An 18,132-nucleotide genomic window follows, 5' to 3' on the forward strand; every position below is an offset into this window, starting at 1 on the left:
CAGTGAGAAGGTTTCCTGGTGTTTGGAAACTTCTCTCTTTTTAAGACTCCCTTCCCAGGACGGAACTCCATCCCTCCCTCTTTTGCCTCTTTTTTTGTCTTTTCTATTTTTTCCTTCCTCCTTTCGAAGACTTGGGTTGGTTTTCTGGGTGCCTGATGTCCTCTGCCGGCATTCAGAAGTTGTTTTGGGGAATTTACTCAGCGTTTAAATGTTCTTTTGATGAATTTGTGGGGGAGAAAGTGTTCTCCCCGTCCTACTCCTCCGCCATCTTCCTTCCAGGCATTTCTACAACCAACAGGAAAGGTTTAAATACATTTAAATTAAAGCCAGAGAAAACGTAAACTTGGAAAGGAAGGTGGTCAAAAGAAATACAAGGTGGACCATAGAATCATACAAAAATCTTGAAGTTGGGACACAGACATGTGAGAAGTAAGGCCCTGCACTGTTGGAATTGAGCCGCAAGCTTCCTTAGGTGTCCCCAGAAGCTGCCATAGAAAGAGAAACAGGAATAGCTGCATGGTTTTCTCTGTCAGAAAGCAGACTATTACTGACTTAGCAGAAGCAAACATTTCCTGATGATTACATGTAAAGAAAATGCTTGGATAACTGTTTATGTAGATGGCGTGGTGAATGACGTCCTGGAATGGGTGAACATATTTCCGAGGGCTATTCCTTGCGGGGATCCTCAGTGTAAGTGGAGGACATGGGAGTGGACAGCAGGCCTGGGCCCACACCCTACTTCTGTTCTGCTTTTAGGGAAGAAAACCTGAATCATCTTGCAGAATTGGTTGTTACAAAACCTTAAAACGGCCTCCATAAATATTCTCTCAGTTGGAATTTCAATACATTTTTTAAAAAAATTTATTTATTTATTTTGGCCTGTGCTGGGTTTTCATTGCTGAACAGGCTTTTCTCTAGTTGCGAAGAGTGGGGGCTGCTCTCTAGTTGTGATGCACAGGTCTCTCATTGCAGTAGCTTCTTTCATTGAGGAGAAGTGGAGTGGCTACTGTATTAGCTTTTTGCCTTCACCCAAAGGAAAAATACACTTCTCATATCTTTATGATGGGAGGTAATTTTCCAGCTTGGAACCAGATGCCCCAGTCAGGCCAGTCAGGCTGCTGTTCTCCCAGAGAACAGGAGACAGGGATGTGTCTTCCTGGCTGATTTCAGAGACACCTCCCAGGTCTATAAGAAAGACATTCTTGAGTTATTAAACTTTGTTTTAGAAAAGATTTGGTTGTTAACAAGAAAAAAAGATCTGGGGCATGCGGGCTTCAGGAGTTGTGGCACATGGACTCAGTAGTTGTGGCTCCCAGGCTCTAGAGCACAGGCTCAGTAGTTGGGGCATATGGACTTAGCTGCTTCGCAGCATGTGGGATTTTTCCTGATCAGGGATCAAACCGATGTCTCTTGCATTGGCAGGTGGATTCTTTACCACTGGGCCACCAGGGAATCCCTCAGTACACTTTAGCTAGGAGTTTTTTGGCTTCTGTTGGCAAAAGCTGGACAGGAAGATGTCTGCTTTTAGCTCCTTTTCCTGACTTTTTTTTGATCTGTGTATAGGTGATTTACAGTGTTGTGTTAGTTTCTTCTGTACACCAACGTGAGTCAGTTACACATTTATATGTATGTGTGTGTATGTGTGTATGTATGTATGTGTGCTAAGTCGCTTCAGTTGTGTCTGATTCTTTGTAACCCTGTGGACAATTGCTTGCCAGTCTCCTTTGTCCATGGGATTCTCCAGGCAAGAATACTGGAATGGGTTGCCATGCCCTCCTCCAGGGGATCTTCCTGATGCAGGGATCAAAACTGTGTCTCTTACACCTCCTGCATTGGCACGTGGACACTTTACCACTAGTGCCACCTGGGAAGTGCATACACACATGCGCACACACACACATATTTTTCATATTCTTTTCCGTTATGGTTTATCACAGGATATTGAATATAGTTTTCTGTGCTATTCAGTACGGCCTTGTGGTTTATCTATCCTATATATATGTGTATGTTATAGCTTGCATTTGCTAACCCCAAACTCTCAATTCATCCCTCCCCAACCCCTCTTCCTGACTTTGTTGACTCAAGAAACAGGACTGCAGTGTCTCTTCAAAGCGATTCCTATCCACCTAGCTAACCTCCATGCTCTTTGCCTCCCTCCCTTTCTTTTCTTCTTTTAAAAATTCTGTTGTTTAAACTACTGTAGGCCTTTCCCTGTTCCTGCTGTGTTCTGAGTCAGGAGTTCAACAGAGCTGAGAGGGCTGAGCTGCTGATAACTGCAGCATCAGGGTGATGGTATCAAAGCCTCTAATTGCTGTGATGGCACAGGTGAGAACCAGATGCTGATGAAGGTGCTAACTTCCCATTACCTTTTCCTGAGGAGTGAATGGTGCCTTGACTGTGTGTGGATAGCTCAGCACAGTTGTAGAGGTGTCTTGTCCTCACTGCCTGGGAGCCGTGAACAAAAGGTTCCGGCAGGTTTATGGACTTGGGGGTTAGAAGGAGGGGAAGAGGAGGTGGGAGTGGAAAGTACAGGATACTGGGTCAGAGTAGGGACAGTGTCTTCAGGTTCCCTGCCTGCCATCCCACTCTGCCCTGCCACCACAAGGGGATTTTAGCGAGGTACCCAAGAAAGGCCTGTGCCAGAAGCTCCAGGTAGACATAGTACACCCCTCACCCCTCGAGTCTTGGGGAGAGCACAGGTTGTGCTTCAGGTCTGGGGGTGGAGGTGGGGGCAGCATCACCCAGGAGGCCTGGAGATAACCCCTTGTGACTTGTGGTGAGACCTGAGGATTCACATGTAGGTTTTTAACCAGGAGCCAGACTCCTCTGTTCCACCGCTTAATTTTTTCAGGACCTGAGTGAGAAACAGGCTCCCCCATCATGAACCTGAGCAGGTCAGACTTGGAGGGACTGAGACAGGAACCAGGGAATTAACCTGGGGCAGCAGCAGACAGGGCCCTGAGGAAGACCCTGGAGCAGGATGATGAGGACTGCCTCCCAGGTGGTCTTAGCTGTTTCTGAATCAGGAAGGCTTGTCTCAGTCCATCAGGAGGCTTCTGGAGTTGCTTTGTGACTCTTTTGTGATCTGGCACAGGACAGTGGTTCACTTAGCACAGCCCTGGAAGCAGGTAGAAGCTGGCTGGAATGCCTACCTGCCGGGGCTGAGACAGTGGGGTTCCCATAGCTGGGGGTACACACTAGGAGTGCAATCCCAGAGTCCCCAAGCAGGATACATTTTCATCAGGCAGTGAGGTTAAACAGGGCCTTTCTGTGGGCCTCCCAGGACATCAGCCTGGTCTGAATAATTTAGTTCAGTCCTTGGTTTGTGAGGGACTGCCTGGGGTGCTTAGTTCCAAACTGTTTGTCCAGGACCTCCCACCTCATGGGGTGGCAACAGCACCCAGGCGGTGGTGTCTGGGAAGTGCACGGGCCAAGGCCACCCTGTGCTTCTGGCCAGCAGCCCCATCAGGACAGGAAGGCCAGAAAGGTATCAGTCTGCATCCAGATAGAGCAACACAGGAGTCGTTTATTTTGTTTCTTGTTTTTTTTTTTTTTTCCCCAGGAGAAAGGGAAAGCTCTAGGAGCAAGTCTGAAAAACAAAGATCATTTATATACTTCTCCCTCCCCTGTGCCTCTCCTGGTGCTGGGCTTTATTTTCTTTTTTCTGTTATCATCAGTGTGTCTCATTTGATAATCAAAACTTTGAAAGAAATCATCTTCTGTTTTTATCCAGACTCTATCTGGAAAGACTCTTTGTCCCTACACAGAGGGGCAGATATTTTTATGTAATTTAAGTGGAGCGATCATGTTTAAGAATTGGTTAGCAGAAACTCCTGAGATTTTAAAAGATTTAAAAATGGTTTTACATGGGCACTTCCCTGGCAGTCCAGTGGTTAAGAAGTCATGTTCCCAATGTAGGGGGCACAGGTTTGATGCCTGGTCAGGGAACTACTAAGATCCCACATACTGCACAGCATGGCGTAAATTTCTTAAATAATGTAAAATTAAAAAAAAAATTAAATAAAATGGTTTTACATGATCTCCCACTTGTTGAGTCGTCAGGACGGCGTGGCAGAGAGTGGAAGGCTCTCACAGTGGCTCCCACAGAGTCTGAGGTATCAGCGACTGTGAAAGGAGGACTGTGATTGCAGACAGCCTTTCCAGGCATCCAGCATAGTGAGAAGGGCCCTCATGGGAGCTGCTGCACTGGGTCCCAGGCTGCCTTTCTGAGCTCTGTGCTCCAGACTGGGGTTACCTTGACCTCTCATCAGCCCCTTATGTCTCTCCTTAAACTGTTAATTAAGACACTCACTGAACCCCACAGCAAATCTGGGGCTGTGATCAGATGCAGTGAATTCAAAACCCAAAAAGGAAGTAAATGTGGTCAGGTGGAGCCTGAGAGTGTGATTTGCATTGGGGGAACCTACAAGGATGGCCAGAGCAGACCCCAGGAAAGTGTCAGGGTCCAGTGAAACCCTTTGGATGGGATGAGAAGCCCAGCGAGGTCCACCTGTGGAGTACATCCTGGCACAGGAGCCTGTCCTGGGGCAGTGTTTTCCATCTTGTCCAGCATCTGGAAGGTGGGACAGCTTTCCTCAATGTTTTGGCCCGTTCTGACAACATGGCAGCACACGCATGTGGGCCCAGCCTGGGACAGTGTCCGTCTCCACAGCATCCTGTCCTGGATCCAGAAGGGGTTGAACATGTCTCTTGCTTCGGACGGGAGCAGTTCCAGACTCTCTTTGGTGAGCATCCACACAGCTGACATCAGTCTTGTTAGGAACAGAACTTGGTTTCGTCCAAATGTGTCACCCCCATGGGGGGCTTGTTTTATGTGGGTTTGAAGCTTGCTGTGGGGTCAGCTGTAGCTCATGAGGCGAGAGACTCAGCGTCCCCAACATGCCTCTGTGTTCCAACCCTGACCATGGCAGTCTCCACAGTCTCCATCACGGCTGGGGGTGGAGGCCAGCAGGGGCACACAGATACTACATCAGTGCCAGTTGCACACTCAGTAATGGGGCCCAGTATAGTTATCTTTGGAGCTGGTGGCGCCCTTAAGGCTGGGTGTCGGGTTTGGGGTGGGAGGGCAACTTCCTGCCCTACAACCTGTCAGGTAGAGCCTTTGTAATTGCTTGTAGTTAAGCCTGAAAAATTCTGAGCCGGAATTCTCATGTGAGTTTTAAAACATGTATAAATTCATGTAATTAACCTCACAGTCAGGACTCAGAATAGTTCTCTCTCTCCCAAAATTCCTGGGTGTCACCTTCTTGCGTCCCTAACCTCTGGCAATAACTGATTTGTTCTCTGTCTCCATAGTCTTGCCTTTGCCAGAATGTTAGATAATGTAACCATGAGTGTATAACCTTTCATACTGACTTTTTTTGCTCATTCTTCAGTAGTTTATCCCTTTTTCAAAAGATGCAAACTCCCTGATGGATTTCAGGGAAGAGTTCTTTTTTTTTCTTTTAGCTGTGCTGGGTCTTCATTGCTGCAAGGCTTTTCTCTAGTTGTGGAAAGTGGGGGCTACTCTCTAGTTGCAGTGCAAAGACTTCTTATTGTGGTGGCTTCTCTTGTTGCAGAGCACAGGCTCTAGGCACACAGGCTTCAGCAGTTGCAGCTTCCAGGCTCTAGAGCACAGGCTCTATAGTTGTGGTGCACGGACTTAATTGCTTCTTGGCATATGGGATCTTCCTGGATCAGGGATCGAACGTGTGTCTCCTGCATTAGCAGGAGGATTCCTTACTATTGATCCACCAGGGAAGCCCCAGTTTGTCCCCTTTCATTTGCTGAATGGCTTCATACAGTAGGTCCTATATGTGGAGACACTGGTTTGCTTCTCTGTTTGCTGGTGCAGGACGTCCTGGTTGCCTCCAGTTCTTAATAGGCTGTGTTTATCTGCATATAGGTTTGAACATAAGTTTTTGGGTGAGCATAAGTTTTTAGTTTATTTGGGTAAATACCTACAAATGGTCTTGCTGGGTAGGTGTATGTTCAACTTTATGAGAAGCTATGAAAGTGTCCAGAGTCCCTGCCCTGTGTTCCCACAGCATGAACGGGAGTTGCTGTAGCTCTGCGTCCTCACTGTCATTTGTCAGTTCTGTTCTGTTACTTTTTCATTTTAGCCATTCTGATAGGGATGTAGTAGCAACTCAATATTGTTTTAATTTGCATTTCCCTATTGACAGATGATATTGAGCATTTTTTCATATATTTTCAATCTTACATCTTTTTTGGTGAAGCATATGGTAAGATCTTTTGCCCATTTTTTAAATGATGTTATAGTTTTAGTGTTGTTAAGTCCCGTTAACATGCTTTCTCAGATAAGTGATTTGCAACTATTTCCACCTAGTATGTGCCTTGTCTTTTCTTTCTCTTAATGGTGCCTTTCATAGAGAAAAAAAATACTAATTTTGAAACAGTTCAGTTTTATTAATTATTTCTTAAATGGACCATGTGTATTCAGTGTTGTATCTAAAAACTCATTGCAAAATCCAGTCACGCAGGTTGTCTCTTGTTTTCTTCTAGAAATTTCATTGTTTTGTGTTTCATATTTAGGTCTGTGTTCCTTTTTTTAAAAAAATCTGTTTATTTGTTTTGGGCTGTGCTGGGTCTTTGTTGCTGTGTGGGCTTTTTTCTAATTGTGGTAAGTCGGGGCTACTCTGTAGTTATGGTGCATGGGCCTGTCATTGTGGTGGCTTCTCTTATGACTGAGCACAAGCCCTAGGGCTTGTAGACTTCAGTAGTCTCAGTACGTGGGCTCAGTAGTTTCAGCTCCTGGGATCTAGAGTACAGGCTTCATATTTGTGTTACACAGGCTTAGCTGCCCCATGGCATGTGGAATCTTCCTGGATCAGGGATTGAACCTGTGTCTCCTGCATTGGCAGGCAGATTCTTTATCACTGAGCCACCAGGGAAGCCCTGTGATTCGAGTTGATTTTTTGGTAAGGTGTAATGTGTATCAAGGTTTGTTCTTTTGCTTGTGGGTATCCAGTTACTTTAGCTCATGTGCTGAAAACTCCCTGCTCCGAGGAATTGTATGTGCACCTCTCAAAAGCCAGGGAGCTTACCTGTGGGCTTTCTGTTCTTTTCTGGTCACCAACATCTGTAACCTCTCACTGATACCACCTTGTTATCATGTGCATTTATAGGAAGTCCTGAAACCAGGTAATGTGAGTCCTGCAATGTTGCTGTTCTGTTTCCAAATTGTTTTGGATATTCTGGTTCCTTTGCCTTTTATCCCCATACCCTGAATGTACTTGTATCATGGCCTCTGAAATGCCTTATTGCCTCTGGCCAGAAAAGACTGAAAAGTATAGGAGAATATGATGTTTTTCTACTCATCTTTATATTTCTAGCACCTGGCATAGTTGCAAGCCCCTTAATTGCTGGAAAAAACATGCATTCTAAAGGATAGCTAGTTCCTACTTCAGACCAGTACTGCTCAAAGGGAGGAGAGTGTTCTAGAAAGGTAGATGTGGTTTTAGTTCTGACAGTGACTAAGAACCATTCCTGTCCCTTAGGCCTTGCACCGCATGGGGCAAATGTGCCCAGCTAAGTGGTTTAGTCGCTCAGTCTTCTCCAACTCTTTGTGACCCATGGACTGTAGCCCACCAGGCTTCTCTGTCCACTGGAGTTGCCATTTCCTTCTCTAGGTAATCTTCTCGACCCAGGGATTGAACCACATCTCCTGTGTCTCCTGCATTGCAGGTGGATTCTTTACCCACTGAGCTCTCAGGGAAGCCCTTGCCCAGCTAAGAATTATTCCCAAATCCCAGTGGCACCTTCTTTGAGAAACACTGCTTGTTTAAAGACAGCCTATTCCAACTTCTTATCCTATGGGTAGATGGGTGGATAAGTTTATGAATTCATAATGATGAATATTTTAATAACTCTTTTGTTTTTCTCTCAAAGTATAATAGTGCAAGATTAGGATATCATTTTACTGTGTAGAGAAAATTATCCCAAACCTCAGTGGCTGAAGTTTAAACATTTATCTCAGTTTCTGTGAGTTAGGAATCTGCCAGTGGCTCACCCATTTGGTTCTAGTGGAGAATCTCACACGACCCTGTCTTCAAAATGTTGAGAATTGCTGTGGTATGAAGGTCACACACTTCAAGCTTACTCACATGGGTGTTGGCAGACCTCTGGTCCTTGCCACGTAGGCTTGTACACAGAGCTGCCTCACCATGTGGCCCTTGGACTTCCCCAAAGAGAGCAGGAGAGGGTTCCCAAGGTAGAAGTCATGTCCTCTTATAACCTGGTCTTGGAAGGGAGATCCCTTAATTCTACCCTATTCCATTCAGTGGAAGTGACTTGATAAATCCAGCCCATATTCAGGACGTGGGGCAGTGAGGGTTAAACAAAAGCACATTTCCAGGAGTTGGAGATCATGGGTCCAGCTTTCAGGCCACTTGTTGCTGTAGAAAAGGAAGCCTACATTCAGCAAAGAGAATGACTTCAGATTTAACAGGGATTATACTTTTTTAGATATCGTTTGAAGATGTGGCTGTGAATTTCACATTGGAGGAGTGGCAGCTGCTTAATCCTACTCAGAAGACCTTGTACAGAGATGTGATGTTGGAGAACTATAGCAATCTAGTTTTATTGGGTAAGAACATTCTCATGTAGTACAGTGCATACCCGGTAACTGGATATGCACATACCTCTAAGATATTACTGACTTTGGATTTAAGTTTCACATGTCAAAGAGTCTTTGATTTTGACACCCAAGTGAAAAGTTTTTATTTGCTTTCTTTGTTTTATAGCCTCTGAGGTGAAATAGTCTTCATATTTAAGAGTCCCCTCAGCCCAAGCAATTGGGACTCTCTGTGTTTCCAATTGACAGGTTATCAAGTTATCAAACCTGAGATGATCTTCAAGCTGGAGCAAGAAAACCCATGGTTATTAGATGAAGAAATCCTAAGTCAAAACTTCTCAGGTGAGAAATAATCAGTTTAGTGGCAGACAGCAAAAGTTAAATCTCAGGTTTTTGATGATAGATTGGTACTTTTGAAATGTTATTTGTAAATAACTCTGGTTAAAGCTTCTCCATCTTTGGAGTTGACTCAGGACTCTGTGTCCTGATCTCCACATTGGGATGTGTCCCCTTTGGAGCTGGTAATGAAATGTGCCTCTAGTGGTACAGTCATTCAGGACCTTGCGTTCTTGATCAGACCCTTCTTTGAGTTTCCCCAGTTGACTTTTTCTTCTCTCCTGCCCCAGTCCCACCTGCAGAGGTAGGCTTCTTTTCTCCTCTTTAAGAATTCATAATTTTTTCCTGTTTTAGGTGATGCTGTTACCTTTGAATTTCCTTTATTATTTTGCTTTTCTCTCCCTAATTTATCAAATTTCTGTTTCAAACTCACATAGAGTAGACTGTGAGTCCATGGACAGAGAATAGAAGTCTAATGCCTAAAAGCATTCTTCCTGCCTCGTTGCAGATAAGAACTTCAGGGTCAGCATCCAGGGCATCTTTCTGGTGCCTTTGATGTTTAGCTTCTAAAGCTTCTTGTTTATCCCTTCAAATGGTCTGCGGGGGTTTAAGACTTGCTGTGTGATATATTTTACCTCCATTTGAGTTGAGGACCCTCACAGTATGGCAGCATCTTATCTGTGAAGTTTTTTCCTGTGCCCAGAGGTCACAGTTGACTCCAGTTGAAGTAATTCCTTCCTTGTGTCTTTCACATGTTTCTCTGCATGTGGGCTTTTGTGCACACTTTTTCAATTAGATACCCTCCCCCTCTTTAAGCTCTATTTTTTCACTTCCACAGTGTTTCTTGACTCCCAGCCTTTTCTGAAATCTCTACCTACTGAGCAGTATTGTAGGAACTTGGGTCTGATCACACACTATCTATAATTATCTATAATTTCTTAACTAATTAGGTCTTGAGGTTTTTTCCCTACATAGAAAGATGGTAACTAACTTTTTATTCTCTGTTCTTTATGACATTTATGCTGTGTAATTACTAAATATTTCATTAATTGGTTGTTGTGAGGCCAGGTAAAGCAGGATCCGTCTTATTTTTCAAATAATTTCTTTAGTACAAAGGTTTTCATCTAAGTAAGTGTTTCATCTTATTTGGGAAAATACTTCAAATTACAGATGTCGGCACCATTCACATGGATGATTAGGACTGGGTATGCGTAGTTTGGAAAAGCTGTCAAGATAGACTTTATGTTCCTCCATTAATTTAGAACCACTGCTATTTTGTGAAATGAGAGGAGTTGAGATAAAGTATGAGTCATGAAATAACATTGCAGGACCAGGGAATTATAATTTAGAAGATAATATAAAATAATTCAGTTTGAACATAATACATTTGTGTCAAAATGCAAAGTTAATTATCAGGATTAACTATATAGAAAGGAATTGCTTTAGAAGTTTAATGATAAGTGAATAGGGTTGTATTGAGGGCTTGTATGTACTATGTAGTAGGAGTACATCAGTGAAAAACTCAAACCTGTTCCCTACCTTCATTACATTCCAGTGGGAGAGACAGAAGTAAGGTGATTACCTATCTGATAAGTGCTATGAAGAGAATAAACAGGGTGTTTGTTAGTGTGCCCTTAAAATGATATGAAATAGGCATACTGGAAGCTGGGCAGGGAGAGGCTTTTGGGGTCACTGGGGGCAGGGAGGAGCCCAGTGTTGTGAGAGGAAGTTGAGGGCTGGAAGGAGCCAGGCATGCAGGGGTGTGTATGCTGTGTTAAAAGCCCAGATTTATCAAAGGTTTTTAAACAAGAGGTTTAAGCAAAAGGTTAGAGTACATTTTATAAAGATTGATGTGTGGAGACTAGAATTGGGAGGGCATGAGCCTGGAAGTGGGAATATCAAATGAAAAATAGGATGAAATGAAGGCTGAATGAATCAGAGTGTAACGGAAACAGAGATGTGGGGAAACAGACCTGTACCCCTACCAAGGATGATACTAGTAAAACATGGTCTATGTGTTTGCCAAAGTGCCAAGATTTTTTTAAAATTTCTTTAATAATTTTTTTGGTACAGTTTAACCTCAGTATGGTTTTATATCATTTAATTTATTAGTTTGGATATATATCTTAATCTTACTCCTTGATTTGAATTAAAATTTATTTTTCTTTACTCTTACATTTCATGAGACAATTTTTTATAAACTCTTAAAGAGTATCTCACACTTATATGTCTGTAGGACATATAAGTGTCTCACACTTATATGAGAAGCTTATATAAATGGTATCTAACTTCCCTCTCTAGTCTTTAAAATGCCCATGAACAGTGTTATCATCTTTTACTCACTGAAGCTCAAAACGTTGAATCTTTTTTTTCTCCTCCATATCCACAGCTCTAGTTAGCTCTTCCTCTGAAATTCTCATATATCTGAGGGTTGTTAGATGAGGCTATTTCCCTCCCCAGATAAATTATCCTACAAAAAAAGAGTGATTGCTTTATATTTGAGATCTTGCCGTATTTTTTTCATCTTGGGAGTATTATCTCACATTGCTAGTAAAGAATATCATAAAGTAAACAAGCTTAAAAGATCATTAAGGGAGATCACAGATAACTGTACTTACAGGGTAAAAAAGAAAACTGTCCTAATATTATTTAAAGTATACTTGTGGTTTTGAGTAATTTACATCATATACAGATTCAGTATATAGATGATGATTCAATTAAAGTATCAGAAACCTTAATAAAGGTGTTGATGCTGAGCTCTGGAGAACTCTTAGATAATTCCAAAAAAGTATTTCTCATGATGGTGAAATTGCAGATATCAGTGATTTGGGTGATGATTTTGAATGAGGATGCTTTTTGAATGTACTGATAGTACAGAAAACTAACATATCTCACCTTTCAGACATGAAAGTTGATATCCTGTGTTTGCTGTCATTGTATTCAGTGTTTCTTCCTGTGTGACATTCAGCACTGTGTATTAATCTTGCTGTTCTCTGCACTTTGATACTCAGTACATCTGATACTGTGATACTCAGAAGTACTCAGTCTTCCCTCATGGGAGTACCTACTTGCCCTTTTCTGATTTCTGTTAATGATGTCTGGGCATATAGAAGATAATCAGTAGGTTATTGTGGAATGAGCACAGTGTTTGATTAGAAATTGCTTGTCTTTTTTATCTCATCATGATCACTTGAATATATTTCATTTTTCCTTATTTTAAAGTTTGTGTTTATAAACATTTGTAATTTCAAAATCTGTTTTCATTTCTATTAAAAAGTTCAAAGCCTAATAAGTAGATATTGTATGTGGGAGATTTTTTTTTTTTTTTAATGAACTGGGCTCATGCTCCATTTCCGAAGATTTGTTCAATAAGCTTAATGATTAGGGAAATTTACACAGTATGGTTCATTTTTTCCTTTTTAGAAAAAGTCTGGCTAGATAATAATCTCAAAATGTGGCATCAGGATAATCAAGACAAGCTTAAAAGTTTGGAGAGAGGCCATGAATATGACATCTTTGAGAGAATGTTTCATTTAGGCATTAACTTTGATCATTTAGGAATGAGATCCCATAAATGTGGCACAGGTGAAAAAAGTCTGAAGGATCCTTTTGATTTTCTTATTCCAAAAAGTAACTGTGAAAGAAAGAAACTTGATGAGCTTAATAGGAAATTATTATTTTGTATTAAACCTGCCAGAACTTATGGTGGAATAAAATACTCTGATGGCAATACATGTAGAAAAGTCAGCAGTAAAGAGCCAGGACTCATTATGAGCCATATACCACACACAGGAGTCTGTTTGTGCATGGAATGTGGCAAGGTTTTTAATAAAAAGTCACAGCTCATTATACATCAAAGAACTCATACAGGAGAGAAGCCCTATGGATGCCGGGACTGTGGGAAAGCTTTCTCCCAGAAGTCATTGCTCACTATTCATCAAAGGACTCATTCAGGAGAAAAACCATATGGGTGTGGGGAATGTCAGAAAGCTTTCAGTAGGAAATCACTGCTCATTTTACATCAGAGAACTCACACAGGAGAGAAGCCCTATGGCTGCAGTGACTGTGGGAAAGCCTTCAGCAGGAAGTCACAGCTTAAAAGACATCAGATAACCCATACGATAGAGAAGCCCTATGGCTGCAGTGACTGTGGGAAAGTCTTCTCCCAGAAATTAAAGCTCATTACACATCAGAGGACACACACAGGTGAGAAGCCCTACAGATGTAGTGATTGTGGAAAAGCCTTCTTTTGGAAGTCACAGCTTATAACTCATCAGAGGGTTCATACAGGGAAGAAGCCGTATGCCTGTAGTGAATGTAAAAAAGCCTTCAGCAGGAACTCACTCCTCATTAGGCATCAGAGGATCCATACAGGAGAGAAACCCTATGAATGCAGTGAATGTGGTGAAGCCTTCATCAGAAAACCACAACTTGTTAAACATCAAATGACTCATACGGGAGAGAAGAACTATCAGTGCAGTAATTGTGAGGAAGCCTTCTTTAAGAAGTCAGAACTAATTAAACATCAAAAGGTTCATTTAGGAGAAAGACCCTATGGATGTGTTGAATGTGGAAAAACCTTCTTTGGAAAGTCACAGCTCCTGACACATCAAAGAACTCACACTGGAGAGAAACCTTATGAATGTAGTGCCTGTGGGAAAGCCTTCACCCAGAAGTCCAGCCTGGTGTCCCATCAGAGGACACATACAGGGGAGAAACCTTATGAATGCAGTGAATGTGGGAAAACCTTCAGTGAGAAGTCAAGTCTCATTCACCATCAGAGAACCCATACTGGAGAAAAACCCTTCGAATGTGGTGAGTGTAGGAAAGCTTTTGCCTGGAAGCCACAGCTTCTTAGGCACCAGAGAATTCATACAGGGGAGAAACCCTATGGATGCAGTGAATGTGGAAAGGCATTTGTTCAGAAAGTACAGCTCATTAAACATCAGAGAAATCATACAGGAGAGAAGACCTATGGATGCAATGACTGTGCAAAAGCTTTCTTTGAGAAGGCACAGCTCATTATACATCAGAGAATTCATACAGGAGAGAGACCCTATAAATGTGAGGAATGTGGGAAGTCTTTCACTAGGAAGTCACACCTTATGAGGCATCAGAGGATCCATACAGGGGATAAGTACTATGGATGCAGTGAATGTGGGACTGTCTTCCACAGGAAGGCGCAGCTCCTGATTCATCAGAGAAGTCATATGCTGTAGACATGGGGTGAATGTGGTGAGTGTGGGGAGTCTGCCATCAGATGTCAGGTCCCTGACATTCCAAGGACATGTATGGGAGAGAAACTCTGTCACTGCAGTGACTGTCTTACCACATAGAATTTAGAAAGAGAACCCTTTTTTGTTGTTGTTGTTAAGTAGACGATATAGGAAAGTCTTCTCCCAGGAAACACAACTTGTGGCATATTGATGGCTCCTCAGTGTGGAAGTCTTATCAGTATTGTGTTAAGTATAGACCTTTCAGTCAAAAGTGCCAGGCTATTAAATTTTAGAAGACCTAAACAGGAGAAAAAATCAGTTGTTGTAACAAGTGAGTGAAAATTTCATTGGGAAATTGTAGCCCAGAGTACACTAGATAATACATACACAAAGGAAGTAACTGAGTATTATATACTATAGGTCTCATGCAGAGGAGTAGTCTTAGTACATTGAAGAATTTGATAAGCATGATCCCTGTTGAAATAATTCTTTAAGAAGGTTATGTTTATTGTATATAAATTTTTGTAACAAAATAGGCATTTTAAAAGTGGTAGCGGTGTTTGAGGTGTGAAGACTTCTTTCTGCTTTCTGTTAGGGTGGTATAATAAGAACCACATAAACTCTCCTGCTTTAAACAGCTAGAAACTCCATTTATGAAATAGTGGTTTTTAGACATATGTCAAGTGCAGGTTTATGATCCCTGGCAGGAGGTGGACAAAATAAGGACAGCCCCACGACTGCCCAGCCTACTACCTGGGGGCCACTGTCAAGGCTGCAGGTCAGGGAGTTGAATGAACATGGTCTTGCTGAACTGAAGAGGGTTTCTGAGTTGGCATTTGAGGAACCTCGGTAGCTAGAATTCGCAGGTGAAGGGTGCTGGGTAAGAAGGAGCTCCCCAGAGAGGAGGCTGTATAAATCCTCAGTGAGTCCCTCTTTGAGTATTTGGCTTTAGTCCTTATTTGCATGTGTGTGGAAGAAAACTGAGACTCTGAGAGGAGCTGGGTAGCAGGGAACTGAACAAGCCCTGGAGCTTAGCACAGGCTGAGACAGTTTGTGTTCCCACCAGCCACTTGGAGGCAGCTTTTTGCACAGGGGCATCAAGGGGAGTTTCCAGAACAGAGTTGTCTTGGGGACAGTGGAGAATCACTTAACCTAGATTAAAAGCTACTCTGGACCCACAGTGTTTGACATCCAGAAACTTACCTGGCACACCAAGAGGCAGGAACATATGACTTGTAACTACAAGAAAAATCAGTCAATAGAAAGAGGAAAGACTGAATTGATGGGAAGTAGTAGACAAGTATATTCAAATAGCTACTGTAAGTATAAAGTAGAAGAAAACATAAATTTGATGAAACCTGGAGTGTAAGATACACTTTTAAAAGCTCAAATGGAACTTCTCAGGTTGAGAACAACTCTGAAAAATAAAAAATAAAAAAACCCAACTGGAATTAAGAACATATTAGACATAGAAGAAGGAAAGAAATCAATGAATCTGAAGAGTAAGAATGAAAATTATCAAATGATATACCCAGAGAAAAACACTGTGGGTGGGGGGAAAGGAGGACAGGAAATTAGTTAAAAGTGGTGTAATATACATGTAATGGAAGGTCTAGAGGAGAGAGGTGAGAGGCGGCAGAAAAGGGATTTGAATAAATGATGGCTGAAAAATACCCATATATGATGAAAAGTATGAACGCACATATTCAAGAAGTTCAAAGAACCCAACACAGAAGAAACATAAAGATGCCAACGGACATCACATGAAATGTGATGAAAACTGGAGTTAAAGAGAACAATTGTTGGGAATTCCCTGGTGGCCAAGTGGCTGGGAGTCTGCCTTCCAATTCAAGGAGTGAAGGTTCAGTCCCTTGTGGGAAACAGATCCCCCATGACGTGTGGCCCAGTCAAAAAAAAATTTTTTTTAATTGAGCAATTGTAAAATGCCTGGAGAAAAAAGGACAGGACACACCCACAGAGCAAAAAATTACAATATACTTCTGGTCAGAAACTATGCAAACTATAGGACAGCAGAATGACACTGTTAAGTTACAAAAGAAAATAAAGAACCTCCCCTGCCCCACAGCCTGGAGTTCAATTGCCTGTCAAAAACAAAACCAAAAAGGACTTCAAAAAAGCAAAATCAGAGAGAGTTCCTGCCTTCAGGAAACATTGAAGTTTGGGGACTGCAGGAAAACACCACTCTGGAAATGAAAGGTTCTGGAAATGGTGAATGCATGGGTGAATATGAAAGATTTTTGTCTTTATTTTAAAATTCCTTAAAAAGGTAATGAACTGCTTTAAACCAAACTAATGACAGCATACCTTGGGTTAAGATCTACTTAGAAGTAAAGTGCTACAGTAGTACTTAAGTATGAATCTATAAAAATAGTTGAAGAGACTTGTGTTGTCTGAGTCAGAGATGTGGGATGACTTGTATCTTTAGCAGCTATGTGATGAAAAGTGTCTGTGTTATGGATCTGTACATGTGCTCATGTTCTCTGAGTGTTCTCCATGTCCACACCATTTTCCTCCTTTCTTTGTACGCCCAGAGGGAGTGCACTGCTTCCTAGGATTTCTGCTTAGGTTTGGAGAGGCGAGGTGTGTCTCACCCCTGCTTCTCTCCTGCTGGCACACATCTGGGGGTGTCTGCCCATGTGGCTGAAGCTCCTATGTTCACCACAGACCCTCCCCCTGCTCATCAGACATAAGGGTGTTGTTAATTGCTTCTGGGGACTTCACCATCCCTGGTTGATTTTCTTAATTCTAGACACACTTCTGTAAATAGTTTGTTTATTAAATATTCTTGAGTTAATAATTTTAAGTATAACGTTTGTTACAAATGATGAACGTTTGACCAAATTTTGAGTATCAGTTACTGGTCCATGGGGCATAGGCTGACATCTTTTGAGATTTCTCACACTCAAGATCAGTATTTTCTCTTTGTGTTTTAATAATTCAGTAAAAAATTATAAATTCTTTGTGTGTTTTGTTTTGCTGCAAACATAAATGACTCTGGAGATTGTTACCATCTGCTCCATATGCCGGTGGTCTCACAGCAATAGACTGAACATCATGAGGTCTTTGTGCTACCTCTGGGTTGGTTGACCTTACAAGAAAGCATTATTATTTTTGTTAAATATGTATGGGCAAGAAAAAGGTAACTCATTACTGAGTGAAGAAAGAAAGGAATAATGTACTGTACTTCCCTGTACTCTTATTTTAAAAACTTGTGCTGTGCAATTAAAATACTCTTATTCCATATTTGGCTTTTTTTAATTCTGTATAATTCACAGTCTGTCATCTATACACATGATTTCCCATTTCAGGATTCAGAATCACCCCCAGAGAACCTCTTTAAAGGCTCCATACTAGATTCCATCACAGACACCATGCCAAATTGAAAATCAACTTTCCTAAGATTAAAACAGAGGTTCTTAAGGTATAGATTCATGTGTGTGTGTGACTCTTTGTGACCCCATGGACTGTAGCCTCTCCAGGCTCCTCTGTTTATGGGATTTCCCAGGCAATAAAACTGGAGTGGGTTGCCATTTTCTTTTCCAGAGGATCTTACCAACCCAGGGATTGAACCGGCATCTCCTGCATAGGCAGATGGATTCTTTATCACTGAGCCGCTTGGTAAGCCCTACGTGAAGCATAATAAGTTAGGCTGAAGTAGACTGTTAAAGAGGCCAGCATAGATCCAGTGTAGCACGCTCCCTGTCATTTATCGGGTATCCTTTTGCACCCGGTCATTTTCTGCTACTGCACACAAACGGCCTGTCTGTAATAGTGCTCTGTGATCTGTTTATGATAGTGAAATGGTTTACCCCATTGAGATTCTCCCCTGACCCTTATTGGCCACATAGTGAAGGGAAAAGCCCTTCTCACTCTGATTATCTTAGAAAATTCTGTTTGTGTCCTGATATCTGTCTATAACTTAGAAGCAGGCAGTGTGACCTTGATATGTCATGATTAGCTCAA

At 42.0% G+C, this 18,132-nt stretch overlaps 1 protein-coding gene across 13 annotated transcripts in view; it reads left to right on the top strand.

The window, feature by feature from the left end:
• Positions 1-17,412, top strand: part of ZNF605 (zinc finger protein 605) — a 32,576-nt gene extending 15,164 nt beyond the window's left edge. For all 13 annotated transcript variants that reach the window (XM_010852497.1, XM_010852500.1, XM_010852499.1 and 10 more), the window contains 3 exons: positions 8,488-8,608; positions 8,846-8,938; positions 12,356-17,412. In XM_010852497.1, coding sequence (XP_010850799.1) covers positions 8,488-8,608; positions 8,846-8,938; positions 12,356-14,151 — 2,010 coding nt within the window. In that variant the 3' untranslated portion in view covers positions 14,152-17,412. The remainder of the gene's footprint in view (positions 1-8,487; positions 8,609-8,845; positions 8,939-12,355) is intronic.
• Positions 17,413-18,132: the final 720 nt, after the last annotated feature.

This window comes from Bison bison, unplaced genomic scaffold, assembly GCF_000754665.1.
Source record: "Bison bison bison isolate TAMUID 2011002044 unplaced genomic scaffold, Bison_UMD1.0 scf7180017864312, whole genome shotgun sequence".
Lineage (NCBI taxonomy): Eukaryota > Metazoa > Chordata > Mammalia > Artiodactyla > Bovidae > Bison > Bison bison.